The 26543-nt window shown below is 36.7% G+C and overlaps 4 protein-coding genes and 1 pseudogene across 9 annotated transcripts; 1 reads left to right on the plus strand and 4 right to left on the minus strand.

Annotated features, from left to right (window-relative positions):
• Positions 1 to 42: 42 nt before the first annotated feature.
• LOC107881319 (F-box/kelch-repeat protein At3g06240-like) lies at positions 43 to 1339 on the minus strand. Its single transcript, XM_089054799.1, has one exon. It carries the CDS (start codon positions 1335 to 1337, stop codon positions 219 to 221), a length of 1119 nt encoding a protein of 372 aa, XP_088910925.1. The 5' UTR covers positions 1338 to 1339; the 3' UTR covers positions 43 to 218.
• Positions 1340 to 6490: 5151 nt separating this feature from the next.
• Positions 6491 to 10068, minus strand: HOT5 (GroES-like zinc-binding dehydrogenase family protein). The gene is made up of 9 exons (XM_089054915.1): positions 9909 to 10068; positions 9607 to 9743; positions 8960 to 9006; positions 8547 to 8872; positions 8129 to 8211; positions 7972 to 8047; positions 7338 to 7495; positions 7101 to 7262; positions 6491 to 7014 (listed from the first exon to the last, which is right to left on the minus strand). The coding sequence occupies exons 1-9, from the start codon at positions 9940 to 9942 to the stop codon at positions 6898 to 6900; spliced, it is 1140 nt and encodes a 379-aa protein (XP_088911041.1). The 5' UTR covers positions 9943 to 10068; the 3' UTR covers positions 6491 to 6897.
• A 2848-nt stretch (positions 10069 to 12916) lies between these two features.
• On the plus strand, positions 12917 to 13759 carry LOC103334385 (uncharacterized; annotated as a pseudogene). Its single transcript, XR_016127768.1, has 2 exons — positions 12917 to 13215; positions 13313 to 13759. The product of XR_016127768.1 is annotated as an uncharacterized LOC103334385 (transcript).
• Positions 13760 to 14845: 1086 nt separating this feature from the next.
• LOC103334384 (uncharacterized) lies at positions 14846 to 21577 on the minus strand. Of its 5 annotated transcripts, XR_016127767.1 has the most exons (15): positions 21306 to 21577; positions 20144 to 20326; positions 19900 to 20016; positions 19721 to 19805; positions 19198 to 19306; positions 19018 to 19085; positions 18791 to 18910; positions 17675 to 18714; positions 17283 to 17483; positions 17131 to 17191; positions 16635 to 16748; positions 16405 to 16518; positions 16210 to 16316; positions 15738 to 15882; positions 14846 to 15268 (listed from the first exon to the last, which is right to left on the minus strand). XR_016127767.1 is itself a non-coding variant. In XM_089054109.1 (14 exons), the coding sequence occupies exons 1-13, from the start codon at positions 21392 to 21394 to the stop codon at positions 16218 to 16220; spliced, it is 2379 nt and encodes a 792-aa protein (XP_088910235.1). In that variant the 5' UTR covers positions 21395 to 21577; the 3' UTR covers positions 14846 to 15268; positions 16210 to 16217. The 5 variants fall into 5 exon arrangements, 4 of the variants coding, with proteins under 4 accessions (XP_088910235.1, XP_016650868.2, XP_008235564.2 ...); XM_089054109.1 differs by lacking the exon at positions 15738 to 15882 and having other exon boundaries at positions 19219 to 19306; XM_016795382.2 differs by lacking the exon at positions 15738 to 15882.
• A 450-nt stretch (positions 21578 to 22027) lies between these two features.
• On the minus strand, positions 22028 to 25640 carry LOC103334383 (transducin family protein / WD-40 repeat family protein). Its single transcript, XM_008237340.3, has 4 exons — positions 24166 to 25640; positions 23938 to 24039; positions 22537 to 23172; positions 22028 to 22432 (listed from the first exon to the last, which is right to left on the minus strand). Exons 1-4 carry the CDS (start codon positions 24808 to 24810, stop codon positions 22247 to 22249), a joined length of 1569 nt encoding a protein of 522 aa, XP_008235562.2. The 5' UTR covers positions 24811 to 25640; the 3' UTR covers positions 22028 to 22246.
• Positions 25641 to 26543: the final 903 nt, after the last annotated feature.

Raw genomic sequence — 26543 nt, forward strand, 5'->3', positions numbered from 1 at the left:
TTGTTCATATGTATCGGTTGGGAAATCGAATCATTAGCCGCCATTAATTTTCCATGTAATACAACTGGATCAACAGAATTGGGGATTTGTTGTTGATCTTTTACAACATAACGAAAAAGAAAACCTTAAACTTTTGAAATTAGCATAAGAAAACAGAACACATAATAAGTGAAAAGCAAGTTCTAACTCAAATCAAATTATACATCATGTTGTTGCTTTTAGTATGTAAATACATTAGGCTGGTCAAGCAAGACAAGGCTTTCAGTAAAAGCATCCATGACCGAGTAACAGCACGATCCTTTAATTTGCAAATTCTTAACTTGTTTGGTCTTAGAGTTCACAGACCGATATTGAACGTTATCAACAATCAGTTTGAGCACAACTTCATCACCACTTTTTCTACAACCAACCAGTCTACAAATACTCCCTTCCAGGCATATTGCAAATAGTTTATCCCATGATTTGGCCACACCATACTCTTTCATCACCCACATGGTCATGTGAAGAAGCCAACCACAACCAACACTTTCTCTCCTCTCCTCAGAGCTTTCGAAAAATGCAAGGGACTCTCTGTACCTCGACACCACGCAATGTGGATCAGAACCGAAACATTTTTGCGTTCCAGCTTCTGGTGGTGTGGTTATCTTGCCGAATACTTCATCGGACATATCAAACGACCCAACGGAAATATTCTGGGTGTTCACGTTGACTTGAACCCAATGCAGAGCACCATTGACAAAAGCAGGCGGATGACCAGCATCAAAGTCCCGTTGTTCAATGTCACGTTCATGATGATGACGATCATTACCAGTATTGAGAGTCTTCCAAGAGCCCTTGGCTAACGACCAAATCTCATATGGACATGAGATAAATTTGCCTTCTTGAAAACAAGACACTCTTCGTAAGACCTTGTAGTCATTGGCACGCCTGTCGTAGCCAAAGGCGCATCTTGCTTCTCGACCATATCCATGACAAAAGGTAACACCAGACTTGGGCAAAATCACAAACTTTCTGATGCTAGGGTTCCAAACTAATGTGGTCAATTCAATGTCTTCCGCAGCAAGGCACACGAGCCCGTTACAAGTTCCGAAAAACTCGGATCCCCGGATATGGTTTCTGGTGCGGTAAACTTCGTATGGATTGTCAAGATGGGTATACTCCCTAAGCGTAGATGATGATGCACGTGGGTCGTCGTCATCCCTGTACAATGAGTAAAGCTCAAATTCAGGATTGTGAGGAGGAGTTGAACGCCGTCGTTGTTTCGACGGTTGGATTCGATTAATCGGTTGATCAGATGGGTGTGGATGAAGGTAGGGCTTTTGATCATACAACTCCATGACTTGCACACTGCCGTGCACCCAAGTAGAGATTTGACGGGTAACCTTAGCAAGATTTCGTATATGATTTCTTCGGGAACCTTGTCCCATACAATTGGTTCCATCGATCCAATTCTCCGTGTTATTTGCATTTGGGGTTTTATTTTAGGTCATATAGGAGAAAGTCTTGGTCTAGGGAGAAACCTAATCCTTTTCTACATTTCTTCCTATTTGGGCTCTGGAAAAATTTAATTAAGACACGGAAACGGAAATAAGACATATCCTTTCAATTTAAATTTGAATGAAATTAGGTTTAAAATAATTAATTACTATTTATTAAGTCATTTATGAAATCAATAACATGTTTAAATATTCACTAAAGAAATAATAATTAAAACATAATTACTAATCAAAGTAATTCAAAATGGCTAAGATATTACTTAATTACACATATTAAATTAAAGAAGTTGGGAAAATAAAATAAAAGTAAAGAAATATTTTAAATACTAAAAGAAAACAAAAACCCCTCACAGTTGTATGTTGGCAAATATTTGCCAGCAAATGTGCAGACAAAATTTCGTCCAGAGGGGTTTTTCTTTTAAAATTAATTTTTTCAATTTTATTTTTAGTAATTAAATAATATCCTTTGCCTTATTTAATTAGTCAAATTAGTAATTATACTTTAATTATGATTTCTTTAGTGAATAATTAGTGTTAAATATTTTAATTAACTTCATGAATTATATTACTTAATAAATAGTAATTAAAATTTTCTATTTTTTTCTATGATAAAATATTTAAATACTAATAATCCACTAATTAAATAATAACTAAAACATAACTACTAATTAAAGTAATTAAAAACGAGAAATCCATATTATCCTACAAAATGGTATAGCCGGTCGGCTATACTTTTAAGATATTATGTTTATAGAGTATAGCCGCTCGGCTCTACCTTTAAAGTATGGCCGCGCGGCTCTACTGTTTGAAACATTTTTGTGTTTCAACTTCTGGTGGTTTGGCTATCTTGCTGACTACTTCATCGGACATATCAAACGACACAATGTAAATATCCCGGGTGCTCACGTTGGCTTGAAGCCAGTGCAGAGCACCACTGAGTCATTGACAATAGCAGGCGAATAACCGGCAACTTTTTATAAACTGACTTCCAAAACAGCTCCACGATTTTTAAATTCACAAAATTCTGAATTAATGGGCTCAAAACCAATCGTGAAGGGGACCAAGATCACAAGGAAAATACCCATTAAGTGGGTGTACAAATCAAATTCACCCATGACCGGTTTCCAAACTTGATGGACTTGTGCCATCTCAAAAGTCCAAATTCGCGTATTCACCGAAGCCAAATTAATTACCAAATCAAAAACCAAGTTGTACACAACCACCCAAAGCATTCCTTTGACTGAACTACATTGGTTTCGATACCGTCAAGGTTACATAGGCAATCTAGAAGCATCTCTAGATGCAACCACAAGCCCAAAAAGAATCCCTAATTTATCCTAACTAAATTTGCCCCCAAACACTTTTTCATATCCAAATTATCCCCAAACACACCATCTCCATTCAAATTTTCATCACCGACAATCATGCCTGACTCCAATGAACTACAAGCTGGCTTGATTCCCTCAAAAGGATACATAGGAAATTTGGTTTTCATTCCAAATTATGGTTTCTTCATAATTTCAATTAAAGGGTGTGTTTCTTTTATGATGCTTATCATAAGTAATCATAATTAAGAGATATTATTATCTCGAATGTTTCGACAATTAAGAGATTATTATCTTGAATGTGTCGAAATGTAATTAACAAAAGCCTTTATTCTTTTCAAATATTGATAATTTAAAAAAAAAAATTGATAAAAAATATTGGTGAAATTGTGTTATGAGTAGTTTGCTTTCCTCAACAACTACAATCATCTAAAGTGGTGCCAAGAGCTACTCAAACTACGCCAAGATCATGATCAAACCTGAATTTATGGTTTCAAGGACAGTTCCTCCATCATCTGTTTGATTTGAATTTTATGTTTCTTGGGAAGTTTTAATTGATGACATATGCAGACCGCGTTCAAATCGCAAATGTTTCTCAATTCCATTTGTAGCTTGTTTTGTTTCAACAAAAGTATCGTTCATATGTACATCGGTTGGGAAATCGAATCATTAATTTTCCATGGAATACAACTGGATCATCAACGAAATTGAGGATTTGTTATTGATCTCTTTCAACAAAAATGAAAAGAAAAAAAAACAGAAACCTTAAATTTTGAAATTAGCATAAGAAAACAGAACACATAATAAATGAAAAGCAAGTTGTAACTCAAATCAAATTATTCAACAGAACACGTACGTTGTTGCTTTTAGTATGTAAATACATTAGGCTTGTCAAGCAAGACAAGGTTCTCTGTGAAAGCATCCATGACCGAGTAATAAGTAGAACGTTCTCCATCAAAATGAAAATTCTTAACTTGTTTGGTCTTGGTGTTCACAGATTTATATTCAACGATATCATCATCAACCTTTAGTTTGAGCACAACTTCTTCACCACGTTTACTACAACCAACCAGTCTACAAATACGCCCTTCCAGGCATATTGCAAATAGTTTAGTCCATGATTTGGCCACACCATACTCTTCCATCACCCACATGTTCATGCGAAGAACCGAACCACTTTCCCAATTATCTTGTCTGTATTATTATTCATATGTACATGGATTTGGGGTTTTATTTTAAGGTTATATAGGACAAAGTCTTGGTCTGGGAAGAAACCTAATCCTTTTAAATTTCTTAATCCTTATCCTAATCCTATAATAACACTTTCATAAACCTAATCCTTTTTTCCTTTCTGTGTCGCTTAAGTGGAGGTGTACCATATAAGTTTGATGTCGTGATTAGATCTCTCTGTGTTTTATTTGTGTTGCGCTTATGACTAATTTATAAATATAATCTCCCCCTATATATATATATATATATATATATATATATCTCATCATCAAGATAGAGTCATATGAGTCTTATATCATGCACAAAAATGTAAAATGCAGTCATTACTTTGTCAAGAAAACCGTGTTGCTTTATAATTACTGTTTGGCATTCAATTTTCAAAAGAAAAAAATAAATAAATAGCTGGCAGAAAAGGAAAAAAAAATACAGTGGCCATTGAAAATAGATTGCAATCAAAGTTAGTTGATTGAAATCTGAGGAGGCAAGTATCAGAAAGTAAATAGGTCCAAACCCGATCAAAGAAGTCTCACAATCAGCTGCTCAATGGGTTCTAAATCCAAATCGAATCACTAGCAAATTATGTGTTCTTCATAATTTTAATCAAAGAGTGTGTTTCTTTTATGACGCTTATGTGTTTCTTACCGAATATTAATTGGTGAAATTGTGTTGAGAGAATATCCGAAAATTTGACAAATTAGCATAAGAAAACAGTGCATTTTGTAACACCAACATTTTTAAAGAAAATCTGAATCGATCTGTTCTAATTAATATGCGGAAAACTGCTTTAAAAAAGACATTTGCTTGTGTTATTTGTTCCAATAAATCTATATATATAAAGCAAAAAGCAGAGAATGGTGAAACATTCAAAATACTAGAAAATACCATTGATTAATTCAAACATTAAGAATTAAAATTATTAATTAAATGAGGATAATATGGTAAATTCATTTTTTTCATATTAAAAAAAAATTAAACATTTTTTCCTATTATCTGATTTACATTCAAAATCACCTTTTTTCAGATAATATGGTAAATTATTAATTAGACGGTCCTGCTTTTATGGAATATAACTACCCATATTATATTTTCTTAATTATAAAAATAAATAATAAAATAAAAAAGAAAACCATGCATGTGCCAAGGGGCTAGTTAAAAATAAAATTAGATTATTGGTTATCAATTCAATATCATAAAATGATAATATAATTTACACTCAAATAGGTTTGAAGAAAATAAAAGAACACATTAATTCTAAGTGAAAGAAAGCAAATCTTCCAACGTTAATATAGTTGCTAATTTTAGTATGTATTTACATTGGGTTGGTCAAGAAAGACAAGGCTCTCTGTAAAAGCACCCATGGACATGCGCCTGCCTTCTTCTCAATTCGAAAATTCTTAACTTGTCTGGTCTTAGGGTTCACAGACAAACATTGATCATCTTCTTTACCACTCACTCTGACTCTGAGCACAAGCTCACCACTGTTTCTAATACCGACCAAATTAACCGTTGTCCCGTCTTCCGTTTCCAGTTGCAGCCATATTGCAAATAGTTTAGCCCATGATTTGCCCACACCATCCTCTTTCATCACCCACATGTGAATCCAAACTCCTCCGGAAGACGGACAGCTTTCAAAAAAAGCAAGGCACTCAATGTACCCGGAAACCACGCAACTACGACCTTTACCAAAATGGGACCTATGTCGGGTTTCAGCATCTGGTGGTATGGCTATTACTAAGTTTTTTTCGGTGCTAATAATAACACTATTTACATGTATGTCATGTACATAATTTCATATGGGTGCTTGTCTAATCGATTGGAATAATATGTGGATCTTTACTTTTGATTGATTAAATTGTATTTTGTCCATATATTAGGTAAATATTATCAAGGAAAGAATTCAAAATTTAAATTCTGAAATTCAATTACAAGGAAATAATGCATTAAATTTATATTTTCAATAATTTTTCCTTATTTACCTCAAAGGGTAAAATCGGCATAAGTATTAAATGTTAAAGGATCTACATCTAAGTTCTAAGCGTAAATGATACACACAGAATTTGTTAAGACCTTATTATAAGTTCTAAGCGTAAATGATATGCATGGCCTTCGTCCTTACTCCTTAACAATGAGCAAAGCCCGTATCTATGAGCTTGAAGGAGGAGTTAATTCGATTGCTCGGGTTGATCAGATGGGTGTGGATGAAGGTAGAAGATTTCGTGTATGATTTCTTCAGTAAAGTTGTCCCCCACCATTGCTTCCATCGATCCAATTCTCTGTATTATTATTATTATTATTATTATTATTGTTATGGATTTGGAGTTTCTTATAGGAGAAAGCATTGGTATGGGGAGAAACCTAATCCTAATCCAACTGCGACACCGAAAAACTTACTATACAAACTGACTTCTAATTCTCCAAATTCTCATACAATAACAAGGATTTACCAACAATAATTATAAGAGGCTTATTTTCTTAAAATGTTGACAGGCTTCATGACTGCTAATAATATGGAACCATTACATACACCACCCAGAATATCGATCATTCTTCGGCAAATCATTCCAACCATACACATAATATAGCAAGCACAACCACAATGCTGTTTTATTTTTCTACACAAATAAGCCGAGCAAAGGCCTCTTAATATATAACAAGCAACAAACTAGTCGGGTGTTCTTTTACTTACCAAAGCAGCACCGGAAAGTTATTTTTAAAACTCTTGCCACTAAAAGGGTTTAGATAAAAGGAAAAGGCAAGATAAAGTTCCACCCCATGAGAAACTTGGCATAGGCCTAAGTGGAATCCCTCACACATTTGTAGAAATCACGGACCGGAGACATCCCCCTTCATGCATCCGTAGAAAGCACACACCGGAGACATCCCCCTTCATGCATCAAATCAAATGCTTTGTTGATCTCCCCAAGAGTCAACTTGTGGGTGATGTACTCATCAACTTTGATTTCCTGCAACAAGCAAGAGCATGATGTTATCAGTTACATACTTGTTGTAAAGGAATTCATACTGTCGATTATTTGTCAAAAGCAATTACCTTCTTCAAGTACTTCTCTACAAGCCAAGGCACCTGTGAGCGGCTCTTGAAACCACCAAAGGCTGTTCCCTTCCAGACACGACCAGTCACCAATTGAAAAGGGCGAGTGGAGATCTCCTGTCCTGATGCTGCAACACCAACAATAACAGATGTTCCCCAGCCCTGCAAATTGTTTGAGCGACCTCAAGATGTGTTTTATACACAACAATTTGAGCCACCAGTCAAAAAAGCACTCACCTTGTGGCAACATTCCAGGGCAGCTCTCATCACCGAGACATTTCCAATGCACTCAAAACTGTAGTCAACGCCACCATCAGTGAGGTCAACAAGGACCTGTTGGATTGGCTTCTCGTGGTCCTTTGGGTTCACAAATTCAGTAACTCCAAAGTTTTTTGCTGCAAATAAAAAATTGCAAGAGTGTAAACTTTAAAATGCATAAAAACCTTCCTAAATGAATTCAAGAGAAGACATTACTAACATACATAAGCTGAAGATAAGTTAAATAACAGAAGAAAATGAGTCCCTGATGCAGGAAATAAAAGTATAATACTAACAAAAGGCAAACTACAGGTACTTCAAAATTATTTGGATGAATCCAAAATATATCCCGATACACAATGTCTTTGAGGACTGTGAATGTGACCTATTCTGACTACCCATTTCCACTGGAATTAGTTTCCTAATACCCGTCATTCCTTATTCCCTCAAAACTAGAAGTTAACTTTTACTTCACCCATCAGGTGACAACAACTTTGTTCCAAAGCATGGATAACCAGAGCCTCTTTCATCATGAACAGACAGGCGAAAACAATCAATTATAAAACACTGTTTACTATGGTAAGGTTTTGATATGGTAGAACCTAATATGTACCTGTATCAAACTTTTTGCTATCAATATCAATGCCAATTATTCGTGATGCACCAGCTGTTTTGGCACCCTCTGCAACCTGTCAAGTTATGGCAATTAGTTCATCACAGTTCAGAACTCAGCACAGATTTATTAACTTAAGGTCCGATTAACAACTTACAGCAAGACCAACGGTCCCAAGGCCAAAAATAGCAACAATTGATCCCGATTCTACTTTTGCCGTGTTCCAAACAGCTCCAAGACCTAGCATATGTCGGACACAGGAACACACATATTAATAATCAGGATAGAGGCATAAGATGAGTCCTAAGTCATGCATACAGAAACCCCAAAAAATGTAAAATACAGTCATTACAATGTCAACAAAACCATGCTTCTTTATAACTACAATCTTCTTTCTTTTCACCATAAAAAGGATGAGGCCATTTATTTGGACTGCAGTTGTGAAACTCCATGCTACATCAATATAACCAGTAATAGAATTTAAAAAGAAATAAATAGAATTAAGATGTACGTTTAATGAAAGGTTAAATACATTAACCAAGAATAGCTAAAAAAGAAAATGCTATTATCCTTACCAGTAGGTACACCACATCCAAGAAGGCATACTTTCTCCAGTGGAGCTTTTGGGTCTATCTTCGCAACACTAACATCATGAACAACTGTGTACTGGCTGAATGTTGATGTTCCCATAAAATGATAGATAGGTTTTCCATTAACAGAGAAACGGCTCTTGCGATCACTCATCATGACTCCAACTCCAGTGGCAGCACGTACTTTTCCACAGAGATTTGTCTTCCCTGATTTGCAAAACTTGCATTCTCCGCATTCTGCCTGGTAACAAGGGATGACATGGTCTCCTGGCAGAACTTCAGTAACACCTTCACCAATGCTCTCAACAATCCTGCATCAAGATGAAGAGGGTCCCATTTCAGCACCAAAGGCACAATAAACTATTAATACATGACACTGCATGCATAAACTAACATACCCTGCGGCCTCATGACCAAGAATGCAAGGGAAGAGACCTTCAGGATCCTGCAAGGCAAATGAAGAGAAATCAGAATACATTTCCATCTAAAGAAATTGACAATCAATCTGACCAGTTTTCATCTTCATATATGATTCAAATTTTCAAAAAGCCATGTTTTTGCTGCCATTTGAATCTTTCGACTTGACACCCCTATTAATAATTCAAGCTCCCTCCTACCATCCCAAAAAATCCTTAAATCTTCATAATTATTGTATGCAGTCATTTCTATCAAACCACACACACCTAAATATATATCAGCCATGGTTGATTCCAGACATTATTTACAATGCCTCCATTGGTTATTTGGTATATAATAATTTATACACAAGATCTTTACAACAGCAGGTAATTAGAAACTAAAATTTTGATCAGATGCCTAAAGGCCAGTTATCTAAAGCTTCAAAACCAAAATAAAAACAAAAGTTTGAATAGGTTAACATCCCATTTTCAATAAACTCACAATAATTGCTTACGCCACCAAATACTAGATGAACATAAACAATGAAATATTATATCAACCAAACAAAGATCACTTTTTGTTCTATGAATGCAAGCAAGTGTAAATTTTATCAAATCTACTCAAGGAGAAATGGAAAAGCTTTTACCTTACCACCCCAGGTATAAGCGTCGGTGTGGCAGAGAGCAGTGTAGAGAATCTTGACCCGGACCTCTCCGGCCTGAGGCGGAGCTACCTGTACGTCTTCGATCACCAATGGCTTATTGGGTTCCCAGGCCACCGCCGCTTCACAAGTTCAATTGCACCGAAAACCATCACCAACAAACATATTCACAACCAACCAACCATTTCATGCTTCCAAAAACACAACATAGTACATATACATATACATATACAGAGAGAGAAGGAAATAGAAGCAGAGAGAAGGAGAGAGAGAGAGAGAGAGAGTACCTTTGCAGGTGATGACTTGACCTTGGGTAGCCATGGATTTGACTGAAACCAAAAAGCGAAACGGAGAGATAGAGGAAATGTGGGGATCGGAATGTGAAGACTGAAGTGTGTGTGGAAGTGGACAAAACGAGCTCTAATGATGAACTACTGCCCCGGATCCGCGGGCTCAAATCGGTTTTCAGAATCGGGTTTCCTTTTCTGGGGCCCTACGATCTATTGGGCCTGAAATTAAAATGGATGTCCTTTTAGTTAATGAAACCTAAAGATCTTTGGGCTCATTGAGACTTCATATGGTCTAGGAGATCATTTCCTTCAATTAACCCAACCCATGATTAAAACAGGCAAAGGAGGAGACTGCTTTTAAGAGCACTTCCAGCGCAAGGGTAAAGCCCTAGCAGGAGGGGGCCTTAGCCCAGTTTGCAGTTTCCAGCGGGCTTCTACAGCCTGGGCAAATGGTGGGGACCAACAACTCGGGCAAGCCCAAAGGCAAAAGGAGTCTGAGCTCGTGCCTAAGGGTAGCTGACGTCATCAACAAAATTTTAAAATAAAATAAAATATTGAAAAAGAAACCAAAATTTTCAAAATAAATAAATACCTAACTATATTATTCACTTCCCACACCAAAATTCTATACAAATTCCTTTTCTCATGTCTCATGTGAATAATGGTTTCCCTTGAGTTGCCATGGCAATACAGGAAGCACAGCAAGCCTTTTGCAAGAGTTGGCACTATTCACGTGAATAGTAACAACACTTGCCATTTGCCATGACAAATGGGTGGAAGTACTCTAATATCTCATACCCTATCCAACTGCCCCAACTTACGTCAGCTCATTCATGTAGTGCGGGTTTAGTTAGCTAATTAATGAGTTTTGTTATGTTACGTGGATCACCAATTAATAAATGCACAAACTACTGATATGAGTTAATAATTATAAATCATTTATGTGTGCATGCACAATTGACTATCAAGTACTCGAAGAATGCTACAAACGTGTATACAATCAAATAACTCACAAGCCCATGAATGATGATATATGCTTCTTGAAGTCCTTCATTGGTGATCCAAACTTCTAAACCTTTATGAAGATGATGCCTAGACTAGATGTATATTGCCCTAGTTGAGTCTTGACTTTGAGTGATGCAGAATCTTTTTCTTACGTTCCTTCGAAACATTCAAAACGTGCAGATATTATTAACAATTGGGGCAGCTCATCATTCACAAAGGTATAAAATGTGCAGGCACTAAGTCAAAGTGCATCGCACCCACCATTTTTATACGTAAATGAATTATGCATAGACACATTAATTTAGAGACAAATTCGACGAATTTTATAATACAATGGGCAGCCAAAATTGAAGACAACCCTTCTTCATATAACAATGGTGTGATAAACAAGAATTTGTTATAAAAATTTTGAAATAGAAGATATTCGAATTTGAGACTTCTTTTAATACTAAGAAGAGAAATATCATTAAATCAATAATTAATCGACCGAGTCTTGTATACGAGTACGAGTACAACGTGACGATGACTTGACGTGGAATGGCACGTGCAAAATTGCTTGTTTGAGGGGGATGGTGTGAATAAAACCAAAAGATATATAGATCATGGGGCATCCTGGACATGGATGGAGCCAAACGAAAAGGTCTGACAGAGCAATGTCGGTATCTTTAGGATCACGATTCCCGGTCAAACTTTGATACCACTCATTTACAGCCACGTACTCTCTGTATGTTGGATTTCCAGTCAAACCGTTTGACCGGTGAGTGATATTTTTACAAATTTAGCTTTAATAGATGAATAATACTAGTCTTATCATATTTTTTATACCACAATTTTATACCATATGATGTAGCGGCTGATGTGTACATATCACATCATGTAAAATATTAGTTTATGTTTTTCTAATTTTATTTATTAAAATACACTTCATTCATTTAATTAATATGTCATATGATATGGATATGTCATATCATGTGATATAGAAATGTGGAATACTAATGTAGTAAGTGTAGCATTACTCTTAATAAATACATCAATAATAATAGGCATTTAAAAAAAAAAAAATTAAAACATCAATTAACAATTTAATACACACAAATTTTCACTTGTGTGTGACATTCAACAATTAAAAATTATTGTGATATTCAAAGATATAATATGGTTTTTATAAGAGTGGTGATTTCCCCACTCCTTTTTCTCATATTTTATCAACTTACACTCCCTTTTTAATTATAAAAAATGAGTGTAAGTGGATAAAATAGGAGTGGGAAAATCATTGCCCTTTTATAAAAGTCAATGGCAAATTATTATTGTCGACACAAAGTTGTACCTAAAAATGATGTTTCTAATACCGCCTAATTAATATAGCACATGTAAATTTCCTTGTGCACAAGGGTGTTGCTTGCATGGGTTGGCCCTCTTGCCCCATTTGCCATAACTAAGAAATTCTAGCCAACCACCTACCATATAAGGGTTTGTGTGCATGAACTTAACCCTAGAATTAGTTTTGATTTGATTTTTCTTTTGAATTCAAAGAAAAAAAAAACATTAAACTCTTGTTATGTTTGATTTGTTCAGGTTTGCGATTTTCATGTCGAAATTATTTGGCTTGATGCCACTATTAATGGAGATAAATCTTGTGATGTATTTCTCTGTATTTGGAATAATCATGTGTGGTTGATGTGCTTCTATATCTGTATTAACTTGTTTTGGGTGGTTTATGCCCTTATGGCTGATGGTCTTGATGTCTTGAGTTATGAATACAATTATCGTTTACTCTTAAAAAATAAATAAATAAATAGTATGGCAGCTAATCGAACTCTTATCGTGAATATGAGGGCAGTGGTCACATCGCTTAAGACCTATTACCACCTACTATAATTTGAATTTAAGCATCGAAAATATAATTTGTGAATATGACATGATGCATGTGATAAGTCAATGGTAAATAATGAGGAGGGAAGGAATAAGAGAAAAATACCAATATCTTGTCCCCTTCCCTATATATTAAGGTTTCTTATCCTTCTCCTTCCATGTAAAAGATTCCCTTTTCCTTTAAGCTTCTCCAAAATCCTCACAACTTATATGCAGCCAAAAAATTCAACCAATATATATCAGTTCTTCCCAACACTGTTGTTCTTCTCCCCTCAAAACAATAGCACTCACTGCTCCCCTCTTATATTTTCATGGCTGCAGAACCCTGCTCATCAACCTCCTCCTCCTCCTCAAGCCTCAGAATCACAGTTGAAAGAAACCCTTCTGAATCTCGCCTCTCCCAACTGGACATCAAGTGCTGGCCCAAGTAACTCTCTCTCTCTCTCTCTCTCTCTCTCTCTCTCTCTCTCTCTCGTATATAAATTATAATAACTTGGGTTTTTTCTTTTTTGGAATTTAATTAGATGGGGCTGTTCCCCAAGGGAGGTACCAGCTGAAGTTTGATGCAGAGGAGACATGTTATTTGTTGAAGGGAAGAGTGAAGGCATATCCAAAAGGGTCATCAGAAGCTGTGGAGTTTGGGGCTGGAGACCTTGTCACCATCCCAAAGGGACTGAGTTGCACTTGGGATGTATCTGTGGCCGTTGATAAACACTACAAATTCGAATCATCATCATCTTCTTCTTAGTATCATCAGATCATTACCTTCTTTTACTGATTTATTAGCTTCCCTTACCTCAAGTTAATTCTTTATAATTTATTCATAATTTTTAGGGTTTGATTTTTTTTTTTGTTGTTGTTGTTGTTGTTGTTGATTATGTTTGAGGGTAGTGAATTTAGTGATCGATCTTCTTCTAGGAGTAGTCAAAGAAAGGAAAACAATTAGTCAATGCATGTCCCATTGGAACTAATCCTCTTTTACGTATTGATATTAGCTTTTAATGTTCCTTTGACTGGTCAAACGGGATTTTTTTTAGAAAAAGAAATTCCCTTTTGTAAGGAATGATTTAGACACCCGTCTGTTCTACTAGGCTAGCACAATGCATATGCACCCGTTAATTGTGCAAAATTCGACTTTTAAGACTTTTATCATTTAAAAAAAAAGACTTTTAACAACCACTTGACTTTTAGATTTTATTTTATTTTATTTATTTGTTTGTGTACAAGCGATTAACTACAAGAGAATGAGACTTTTTACACACTACTGAGGTGTTATAGAGGTTTGAACCTAAGACTACTAATTTGCAAGTTAATGCATTATTAGGCTCCGTTGGCGACTTTTAGACTTTAATTTAGAAACCAGTTGGCTAAGACATTGAGCGCGTCTTCTTGCCCCCGAATAAATAAAAACCCCGCTATTAGCATTTCAAATTAATTATCAAAGACCATGCAGTTAAGTGCTAGTAACAATTTTAAAAAAAAATTTAGAGATTCAAATCTCTTCCATTTATTTTGGAAGCAGTGGGAAAGAATAAGAACTGGGAGATTAAATCAATGCAAAAACCACCAAACCCTAACTCTTAAAAATACGTTAGACTTAATATTTTAATAGGTATAATATGAGATGGAAGTAAAGTACCACGTCTCTGTAAAGTATTAGGGTTTCTTGTTTTGGTAAAAGGATGGTACAAGACCAAAGGACCAAAAGGTCGTCTGGATAAATTGATTTTCTGGGGCTTCGGATCCCATTCTTTTTGGTTTGCTTAGCTGGAATATGCTGTTGGGGTACTTTCCTCTGCTACCTGATCCAAATTCGCTTACAAGGGGTACCATCATCACGCGTCTTCACCAACGCTCCAGCTCCACCACCAAGTTTCTCGGTTTAACATTAATTTCACCTGAATAACGAAGGGTTACCGCCAAGGTTTGCATCCCTCGTAAATCAGAGAATACTCTGGTCCTTATCATCGGTTGTATGCTTGTCGAATCTGTGACCGAGCCTTAAATGTAACACAAAACCAACAAGTTACAAGGACGAGGAAATAAGATTATTGGAGTTTTTCTTTGGTGTATATAAAGATTATGGGAGTTCTTGAATACTTCTTTAGAACTTGAGAATAGTAAGTCTCCGTATCCAAAATTGCACTTCACAATTTGATACGATTACACAAATACAAAATCAACTTCAAAAGGTCTGTTAATCGATCAAACATGGTTATATGTACAGCATGAAACTCTCATCTCTCTAGTCATCACCTGTAAGTGCATAACCACCGCCATCAATCTCAATGAAGCTCATTGCTCCGCCTTTTGGGACCCCGGCCATCTTTCACTGGTTTATATGAGTCCTCTGCACATCATCATCCCATTTTGAACTCCACAAAACATGTTTTGAGAGAAGCACAGAGCTGGAACTATGTGGCACAAACTGCAGAAGCCGTTCCAGAATTTTCTTCCCAATATCTACAATGTCATGGGTCCTACAAGCACAAATCAAAATGCCATGCCTCCATCAGTCTCAACATTCAAACAAAAGACTTAAGGCGGATATATATAGGAATGAGAGCAAGAATTCAAGTCATGCAGGGAGGTGAAAAAGAGATGGCACACGTTCTAGTCTAGTTTCTTAGATTTCGCCTCTTCCACATTACCAGACATGGAAAATATAGAACAATCACATATCAAATAGATGATATGAATTTATAGCAATTTTCATCCAAAACAACAAAAACACCAAACAAAACCAAAACCACCATTTGAAACCCTAATGTATTACTTTCAAGGCCAAACAAACACAAATACACATCAACTTTAAAACAATTGATACAATCCAAAACCAGCTCCATCCAAAATATTGACCAAATCCAAAACTAAACAGATAAAACAAAAAACCTCAATCAATCACAATTGAAGCATGCAAATATTGATAATAGACGAAAACACATCTACCTGAAGGAAAAAAAGGCTGGCCTTTTGGAGTTCATAATATATGCTCAGCAAGCAATTCTCAGAACCATTTTTCCTCAAAAATCTAAACAGAGAAGAGGAATTCAATTCTATCTGAGAGTAGATCGCACACAGTGAATTGGATGTCCTGGAAGGGACAATCGCATACAGTAAACAAATAAGCCCAAATATGTAATTTTGTTTGCTCTTGTTTTCTTTTTGGGTGTTTGAAAGGTCCCTTATGGTACCAACATATGACACATTTAGTTTAAGGCTAAAATGATGGGAAAATATTGAAGACAACAACTTTGATCATGCAGAAAGTAAAGCTCTTAGCATCCACCCATCCCCGCAAAAACAAAACCCGAAAAATGTGTGTGCACACACCCCAAACTATGACAAATTTATTGGCACCCATTATAAAGGCAGAAGGTAAACTCATCAAGATACGTAGAAAGGAAGAACATGCTACAACCTTGCTCGCTATAACGCAACGGCCATATTTTCCTCTGTAAAGTAATTTGGTCCAACAGAGTTCCCACCATGAGCACCATCAAACTGGAGTACCCTAAGCTTCCCTTCCTGCAATTTATATAAAATTAGCAGTCAAAAAGGGGAAAAAGAGATAGTAGACTGGTAATCCAAGATTTCTGAGAAGTCAAAAGCATACCTTGGTTCCATAAACCAGACCTCCACCGGCAAAGGGATGAAAGCAAGCAACATTAACCTCATCCTCTGCACTAGGAAGTACTCTCACAAGTTCCATATCTGAAACTCTGTAGACCTAATAAATAAAGAAATGACGATAACTATGACTTCCCAAAAGAACTAACATAGAAAGTGAGCTAAACAACAGAATCTTCTCAGCTATAGAACAAGAGGGAAGACACTGGAATTCACCTCAAGAACAGTGTAAATAGGTAAGGTTGTCTCCCCATCAATGACAATACTTTTAAGAAGAGAGCCATGGCGTCGACCATAGGCAAGTAATATGTGCTCAGACGTGGGTGAGAACTGCAGGCAAAACATCAAAAAAAGAGGCTCAACTCAAACTGAAATGTACCCTTACCATCATGCATAGAAATCAAAAGTACTATTAGTTGAAACTTACAACAACAAAGTTATATTTGCTCTTAAATCAACTATAAGTACCAAAGGAACAGGAACATATTCAGTTTGACGTCAGTGACACTACGGTTGGCTTAACAGCTTTCAGAAATGGACACACACACAAAAATAAAAAGAAAAAAAAGAGTCATTATCCAACTTAACCATGAGTTTCGACCTTATAATGCACAGTAGAAAATGAGTCGAAGGTAATAACAGCATGCCAGAAAGCACCAGCCTATAAATAGAAACAAAAGCAGATAGGAGTCAAGTTTCCTATGAAACTAACCTGGATTGAAGTCAAACAATGTGCAGCTCTGATAGCCCGAGACACAAGTACCGACCCGAATCTGCAAGAGAACATTGAACAATTCAAATAATAGATGTTAATAAGAGAATAAAGGAAATAAGAAAGAGTGGACAAAAGGATTAGAAATTTACGTTGCCTCCTCAAGTGAATATATGCGAAGCTCATACATGACTTGGTGTGCTGAGATTGGGTGCCTAGTTGGGGATGTTGCAATTCCAGAATCCTGATGGACTAGACTTTGTAGTCCAAAATCAGCTTCCGTATGAGGCAGCATGCATGCCACACAGGCAGCTAAAAATCTCCCACAAGGTGAGAAATGAGCACCCATTTCACTGCAAAAACAAACACAGCCCAAAGAAGGTATTACATAAGCATAATGACAAGCTAAGCAGGAAAAATCCATAAAATGCATCCAATTAAAACTGTGTTCAATAAGGATGTTAGAAGGTTGTCATTTCCACCACAATGCTGAAGCTAAAACCAGAAAAAGGAAAAAGAATAAAACGGAATACCAAGGATGTACCTGCAAAGAACAGCATGGGGAATGATTAAGCGGCATCTTTCATCATTGAGCGGAGCACAAGGAGTTTTTATATCATGTGACCATACACTTAGCTTCACAGTGCATGGTAACTCCGCAGCTGCTGCAGCAGCCAGTGATGTAGTAATTTCAGACTGGATTCTACTAATAATGGGCTGAGCATCATTCCCATCATGTAGGGTATTTAAAGAAGCATCATCATCCCCAGAATCTGGTACAGAGTAGCGGAAATGCGGATAATAGTGCTGTAAACCAGATCTTCCAGAAACTCCAGATAGGCTGGTGCTTCCTGGCATTGCTAAAGAAGCTGCCACAGCCTCCACATTATGAGCAGACAGATGTGACATTAAACTAGAAGTGTCATGCCCATCATGATTAAGAGGTAGCATTGAGGGAAAACTAACTTGGCTTTGGCCGGTTAACCACCCTTGGAGAAAAGGTAGCTCCCAAAATGCTGGATCTCTATAAGGAAAACTACTATGAGGTTGCCCAAAATCAAGATGATTTGAAATATTTTCTGGTACTCTATCATTAGCAGAATCTAAATTAGTAAAGCTTCCACGTTGGCTTCCCCCTACACCCTGCATCTCATCAGTCTCCATTGAATCTCCTGTGCGGTCACAAACACCACTTACTGTTCCATTAAGGTGAGAATTATCTGCATTTTCTTCAGCGTTCGAATGGGAGGCAGTTTGAACTGATGAAAATGTCTCCATGGGAGAAGCTGTGCTACCATCCAGCTCTGCTGCATTTACATCTGCTTGAAACTGCATTGAAGCAGAAGTGACTTGCATGCTATTTGAACCAGCAGGCCCATTTTCACACTGCATTTCTATTCTTGGATCATCTACAAATGGCGGCACGAAGACGAAAGGCAAGGACAGAAGTGGTAGTTCAGCAGCCAAACTAAGACGCTCGCTAGAATGAACATTTGCCACAAAAACAGCAGGAGATGGATATTGCAAGTAGCCGGGAGATGTTGCTAGTGTCATTGAGGAATCTGAAGAGTCAAGATCATTGACCTGCATATCAGTTTAATAATGTAATCTATACGATAGCTGGAGTGGTTAATCATTTAAGTACCCTCTAGAAAATTACCTCAGCAGTCAAGAGAAATGGAGCAGCTTGGGGGTGAAAATGCACTGCTCTAAGTGAACGCCATGTTTTCAATACAATGTCTGGAGAGGAACGCTCCCCGTTGTAGTTCCATATATACAACTGAAACGGGATTTTGTACGTCAGTGTTATCAAATTTATAAAGCAATTACTTACCATAAAGGATTATATATGATGTAACAAAGAACCATAATAAAAAGAATCAACACCTTGTGTCCTGATGCAACAGCTAGGAGATCCCCTTTGGCATGAAAAGCAATAGATGCAATAGGTCGATCTGAGGCCAGAGTCAGCGAAAATAATAACTATATCAGAACTTTAGGGAAAATGTACAATTGGTCAAAAAAGAACTGCAGTTACTAATTAAAACATTGCAGTTTTGGAATTACAGAAATTGCGAGATCCTATACACTCTGATGTGTTTAAATCCCATAAGCGAACTTCATGATCCAAACTTCCACTAGCAATTATTTCAGGATGCAAGGGGTGGAACCTAACCTGTAAGAGTTCCATTAGTTACTTCCACGTGAAAATAATAATCATAATTAGTGGTTTGGATTTTGGATGCATCGGAAAGACAGAGTAATTATTACATAAGACAAGTAGAATACAATCCTGATAAGTTAGTAATTAACAAAAAAAGACCCCAGAGGTAAATATTGTAGCTATTAATTAGTTAATTATTAAAATTTTGGAACAGCTAGTTCATATATCATCTGTCAAATAAATGGGTAAGACTTTATTTGATATGTATCTGGTTTTTCAGAAAAGAAAAAAAAAAATACCGCTTTAATAGATTTCACTCTGGACTAAAGAATTCATAAAGCAAAATGCAACTATTAAAGTAGAATATGACAAATTAGCAAGAAAACTAAGAATAAATAAGTCCGCAATTGCACAAGCCAAACTTACCACCCAAGGTGTCCGTCTATGGCCACTCAAAACCTTTAAGCAGCTGCCAGTTTGGCAATCAATTATCTTTACAGTGTGGTCACCACTGAAAGTATCAAAAGAAATTAAAAAGAGTAAAGATCAAATACAGATATGAGCAAGTATTCAAATCCAAAAAACTCAATAATTGGACAACTTACTGTGTCGAAGCAAGTTTTCTTCCATCGGGGCTGAACGCTGCTGCAATAGTTGACCTTGGAGGAGGCACTAAATGACAGTACTTGGCTGACAAATGCTTAAGTGACTCTGCTTCAACCCTGAAAGATCAATAAATACAGATTCAATAAATACAACAGCGCATCTTTGATAACCTTATATAGAACACACAGAAAGTCTCATACTCAAACCTGCTTGATAAAAGTTAGAAAGGAGAGCTGTAGGTACCATGAAAGAAGGCCACGTTTTGCATCTCGTGTTGCTTCGCACTTAGGCCCAGAGGAGGAACGAGTTTTCCTATTAGAAGATTCTCCCCACCGCCTTCTCGGTACATGTCTTGCTCTAGGAGAAATCTCTCTCCGTGCTATCAAGCCAACCACATTTCTGCCACTAACAAAATTGAGAAGTTCACTGATTCAGATGAACATCATATGAGTAAAAACATACCTGAGGGTTGCATTTTGATATGTGGATTGAATTTTAGTGTAAATCGTTTAATTAAACTTTACGAAAACTAATATTATAAGAAATGAAAGGTTTCAAATTATCCAAGAATTTTTTATTATTATTTCAGATCCACCTTCTAAATCATTGTAATATGTGTTTTCTTCAGTATTTATATAAGAAAGTATCAGAACTCTCTTTTTATAATATTATAGCATTTAAAACCAGCAATTCACACTAAATAGTCAAACCCAAATCCGTCAATTTAAATCAACATCTCAAACTGCAGCATTACAATTTTTTTTTCCTTTTCTGCAATCATAGCTATAAAATAGTTTCACTACTAAAGCTTATTAGCGGTCCAACCAAGTCAATAGCTAACTGATCCATTCTATTGTTCTATGTACTTGATCCTTAACAATGAACCATTCTATGTACTCGAATCGAAACAACATCACAAATAGAACACGCATTTCACACTAACCAACAGAATTGAAAAGGTACATTGAACTATAAAGCTCAACTAATCACTATGATAGGATGAAATTTTTAAAAACGTAAAAGACGAATTCCAAAAGTCGAACTTAAACAAAACACAATGATTATTGGATTGGAGTTTTCTGAATTGCACTACAAGTCAAATTCAACAATTTCATGAAATCAAGCTTCAGCAGCATGAACGAAAAAAAACAGAATTATCCGTACAATCACATCGATCATTTTTCTGAAGCTGTAAATCAGAACTAATTTGATTAAAAATCAAGTTATACATATATGCACCATACAAAAGCATCACGTAAATGCGAAACTCGTAGATTACAGGGAAATCAAATTAAATTTAGCCAATTCCAAGATCACGTATGCGTATAGATCGAATTACAGCAAGCAGGCAAACAAATAAAAACCTAACGCAGTACATGAACGATTGAGGGTTTCGAATTCTGACCTGCAGTGATAACAATCGGACGGCGAGGGAGAAATCGGGGTCTGATCGAACGGTCGTGAAGGTCCCGTCATTATAAGATCGGACTTCATAGGAAAACGATGAATTTTTTGAAATCCAAATTTCAGGAATTTGAGGAATTGCGTGAAATCTGAATCCGAGGAGAGAGAAAATGAGGCTCTCGCTCTCTAATGAGGAAGAGAAGAGAGTCAGTGCCCCTCTTTCCCCTGTGTTTCCTTGGCTGATTTACAAAAGCCCGAACGGAGTCAATGACGTTTGACCAAAATGCCCCATTTTAATTTAGAAGAGAGGAAGATGCGCCTGCTTACTTTCTACCTCCCTATCTTAGCCGTCCATCTGAAATTTTGGAGGGATCCTATTGTGTCACGTCATCATAAATTTTTAAATTTGAAAAACTTAAACGACCAGTCGCTTTTCTCTTCTTTGTTATATCCTCTTCTTTTTATTACCAGCCTGCTATTGTTTGCTTTGTTGCTCTTCTTATTTTCTAGGTAGTGTCGGGATCTCTACGAGTATCCCTCTCACTAGGAACAGTAGACTCATGTGCGCGGCAAAAGTCCGGTCATGAGTTTGGTTCTTACCACTTCCGTGAGTGAAAACAAAACTCATACAACCAACCAACTTCTGGTCCAGTTGTATTTTCATACATTTGAACCCTCGAATCCATTGAGAAAGGAAAAACAAAAAAACAAAGCTTGCAGATATTTAGCATAGCATGGCAAAGGAAAAGTATTACTTCCAACATTATGTTTATGGTGACTAGCAAATGCTAGAGACGGTGACAACCAGAAAAGGGCATCTAAAATGGAAATCTGTACCAAAAATTTTTTAAAAAAAAGGTATTCACAAACTCAATAATGAATAAGAGATTGAAAATAACAAAAGCTATATACATAGGGTGTGAAATTGGAGATATGATCCATTCAACTGAGCTTCTGAGGTTGAATCTTATTAGAAAGGCTAGATCCCCATATACGGATAGAATGATCATCACTCGCCGATGCCAGCATTTGAGGTCTCCTATGATTCCAACTCACACAGTTCACAGTCATTGAATGCCCGCGCAAAACCTCAATTGGCCTAGAATTTCGCCGGTTCCAGATGTATACCTAGAGAAGATAATGACTCTAACTTGTGAGGTTCCATTTGGTTCACTGGTACAAGAATGATTTGTATCTCAGCATATGTATAGGCTCAAATTTGGGAAGCATACCTGTGCGTTCTCACTACCACTGGCAATGAATGTGCTATTCAATGGACCAAAGCAGGAGCGTATCACATACTTGCTCTGCTTGTGGCCCATATACTTCAGTGGCTTCACCCATTCACCAGCAACATCCCACATATGAATCTCCTGGCTATTCAGGTTGACAATAAAGAACTTACTATCTCCAGAAATTGAAAGGGATGTGATAGAATGGTCTTCAGAGATGACTCGTTCGGCATTTGTTCCCACGTTTAAAATCCGAATTTCTTTATCAGAGAAGATGCTGATAAGATTTTGCCCATCTGGTGTCACAGCAAGATCTAAAATCTTGGGCATCCTCATCCCTCTCCATGCTTTTAACTCATTGCCATCGCAATCCCACATGTAGATGCCCTTTTCAGGGTCGGAACTGCCACACACAAGTTGCTTTGAGTCGGGAAACCAAGCACATGAGCTGACAATGAAGCCAGGATCCCCAAATGTATGCTTGCATGTACCTGTTTCAACATCCCATAGCTTGAGGACTTCAACATTTCCACATGTAAGCAACTTTGAGTCATCAGGGCTCCATGCTACAAAGGATACTGGATTGTGGTGACTCCGTAGGGTATGTTTTAGTGTCACCCTACCATCCTCCGGCACCTGGCCCAGAATATCAGAACTGATGTTAGAAACCCTAGCACCTTGGAATCTTCCACCACTTGTATGCTAAGATGAAATTCCACAAAGCTCTATTGTAGTACAAAAGATTAAGGTGAAATTCCTATATGGTATATCGGTTTTGCTATTTGGATTACTAGTTTCTCCACATAAACACTCTTTAAGCACTGAGTTTATACAAATATGAAATTCCTGTTTAAAGTAACATTCATATGTGAGGATCCTATATGGTATATCGGTTTTGCATTTTAAAAGTTATATTAACATTAGAATTCTAACTTTGGGAACAATATAATTGCTTTTATTGCTTTACCAAAATTTATGACCGAACAGACAGCTCTTTGGATCGTGCATTCGAACACGTGGCATGATGCATTATATTCATGTAGCTTAAGAATAGATTCCTTCATGCATCTCTCTTACAAAACCAGAATAAACTATTTTTCATTTCCTCACAAATTCGATGAATTATAAGAGCAGGATTTACTACTTATTGCAAAAGATTTTCTGCTTCCCATATTTTTTTTTTCTAAATCTGCAGTAGTTCTCAACTAAATTGTCTTGATTCCATATAATCTGTTCTGAGAGTTTAAGATTTTTACACATGCAGTGTCTAGAACACTAAAAGTATGCCTATAAGTAAAACATCCGACCATATAGGTTAATAAATTCATCTTCAAGAATGAACTTTAGCATGAAAGCAAAACATTCAATAACCAGAATAAATACTTATAAACTCTACGGTACCTTCCATATGATGGCCGTGCAATCACTTGACGAAGAGGCTAAGTACTCCCCATTATTAGAAAATTGCACAAACCAAACTTCATTCTTATGCTCGGTCAAAATCTGCACCAATGAAAAACAAGTGTTCATGTGTACATCAGCCATCCAATAGAAGAACAACAGAGCCAAAAAAGTAGAAACCTAATACTTAATTTTTCAAGACAGAAGCATTGTGGCCGGAAATCGCACCTGAACAGTCTCTGTAGGGATCTGATCCCTACTACAGGAATGGTCTGCATAAAGTGAAACTTCATCTGACAAATTATGATACATACATGAATCAATCTGGGACAAAACAGCAGTTTCAACCAGATGTTCCAATCTGTGCTCAGGCAGCGTAATTGGTGAAGGAAGCCATTTTTCCAATTCTTGCGACAGTTTTTTTCGCAATTCTCGAACAGCATTATCGTCTATCTTGCTCTGCTCCACTTCCTTCCAGGAAAGGATACTCCGAGCAAGGTTGTGAACCTTATCTCTGTCCACCTGTAAAGCTGACACCTCTTTCTGCAAAATGGCCACAGCCAATTTGTCATCCCCACAACTCAAATACTCCAAAAGGCACTGTTTGAACACAAGAAACAAAGCAGCAGCTCTTGTGTCATCTGTCAAATCCTTAATGGCATTAAGGGTATCAACACAACCATCCCAATTCCCGCTCGATATCTGTGATTCGAGCAATTGAAAATCATCGGATTTGCACGAAATGCCAGACTCCAACTCCAAGCATGAGGCTGACTTCTCATAGCCAATTGAATATAGGCACTGAATTAGTATTCTTACAAACTCGTGCTTCTTAATTAGACCTTTTGGGCCGAGCCTAGGCGATCCCTCCATTGGCAATGGAGTTTGGCGAAGAATCCTTCGAGCATTCAAATATCCCCATTTCTTCCACCAGCCATGATAACCCAAAGAGAAACAAATATTCTGCCAAGTGCCAAAGATTGGAGCTACTTTTCCAAATAACCCTGGAAAAACTTATGACAGAGAAAAATTCCAAATGACCAATTGCCAATTTTACTTTATAGCTCTGAAACCAAACACCCAAAACCCCAAAACCTCCAATCTCGTATCCAAACAACAAACGAAGTAAAAACCAACCGAAGTTCACATAATAACGTACCAGTACAATATAAGTCTCAATTCCCAATACGCCAAATGAAGTTACAAACTTACCAAACTATCCCATCAGCCAAAAATACATAGAAAGTAACCCAACATGGCAGGTAGGCCTTCAATGATAATTGAAACAGATTCGGATAATATTGGTAACAATTGAAACGAACCCAGAACAGCTTAAAGCTGGAAGCAAATAACCATGGAGGCCAATACAACGTAAACCGCTGTGCCCAAGGAAAATATTGGCAAGAATTAGACGAACCCAGAAGAGCTTGGAGCAAGAAAAATATGAGATAACGATAATTTATGCTTAAAAGGGCAGAACAGAGAGACGTCGATGTCTATGAAAAAAATGAGAGATTTGAGAATTGAAACAGAGGAGTGGCTGAGGAGCAGAGATTTTTGGCGGCGACGAAATTTGATGGTTGGAGAAGAATGAAACAATGAGTAATGGAATGGTGATGATGAGAAATCGGGATGGATTGGAATGCCGAAACCAGTGAGTAACAGTCGATGCGATTCGCAGAGTCGCTAACGAGATAAAAATACAGAGCAGATCTGTGTATCCTTAAAGTTTATCACATCATACGCCGTCGTTTTCACAGCCAGCAACAGTTTTATCTTCTTGTTTTATCCCAACGAAAATAATAAACGGCATGTCGTCTATCTTCATAGCTACATTGAATTGAAACAATGTTTGGAAAATTCATTAAAACTATAGTAATCAAAATGTCTATGAGCTCAAAAGTATAGATGATGCATTATTTTACATGAACTACGATTTTGAAAACCCAAAGCTCCCTGCTTGAAGAACAACAGTGAGCTAAAAAAAAATAACGAAACTCTACTTTTATGTTAAGCGTATTCTTAACATAGTAGGGGCATATAAGCATGAGAATCAAGGATTCATTATTCTTTCGATGAGAATCCGGGGAAACCCTTGGATCCAAAAAGAAAATCATATGGTGAAGGAGCTCCGAGTTTATGGAGAGGGAAAATAACTCTGGAAAAAGTAAGTCAATCACTAGTGTACGTCGAATTAGGTATTTTCATCATCACATATAATCCTTAGCGTTTCTCCTTTGTTTCACCTACCTCTTACAAATTGTAGTAAACTTGTTAATTGTTATAATATTGATCCTAAAACCAAAGTTAAATACTCCTTTAGTAACCATTTGTAAGTAACTACCATACTCAAGCCCTAAGTTAACAGGTTTAAGTTATTCAAAAACTACAAGGAAGTTTGAGAACTCAAAATGAAAATATATGAAGAAAAAAATTTGGAAAAAAATATTGAAAAAATGAAGGCGGTGTACAAGTGGATAACATGAGAGTTTGAAAACCATATTCCTTATTTTAAAGGTATTTCTATATAAATAAGATGTTTACCTACCAATTCTATTTCAGACCAAGAGTTAGTGGAATCATTATAAAACATTTGACCGACATTT

Source organism: Prunus mume, linkage group LG6 (genome assembly GCF_029339155.1).
Source record: "Prunus mume cultivar Tortuosa linkage group LG6, ASM2933915v1, whole genome shotgun sequence".
In the NCBI taxonomy this organism is placed as follows: Eukaryota; Viridiplantae; Streptophyta; class Magnoliopsida; order Rosales; family Rosaceae; genus Prunus; species Prunus mume.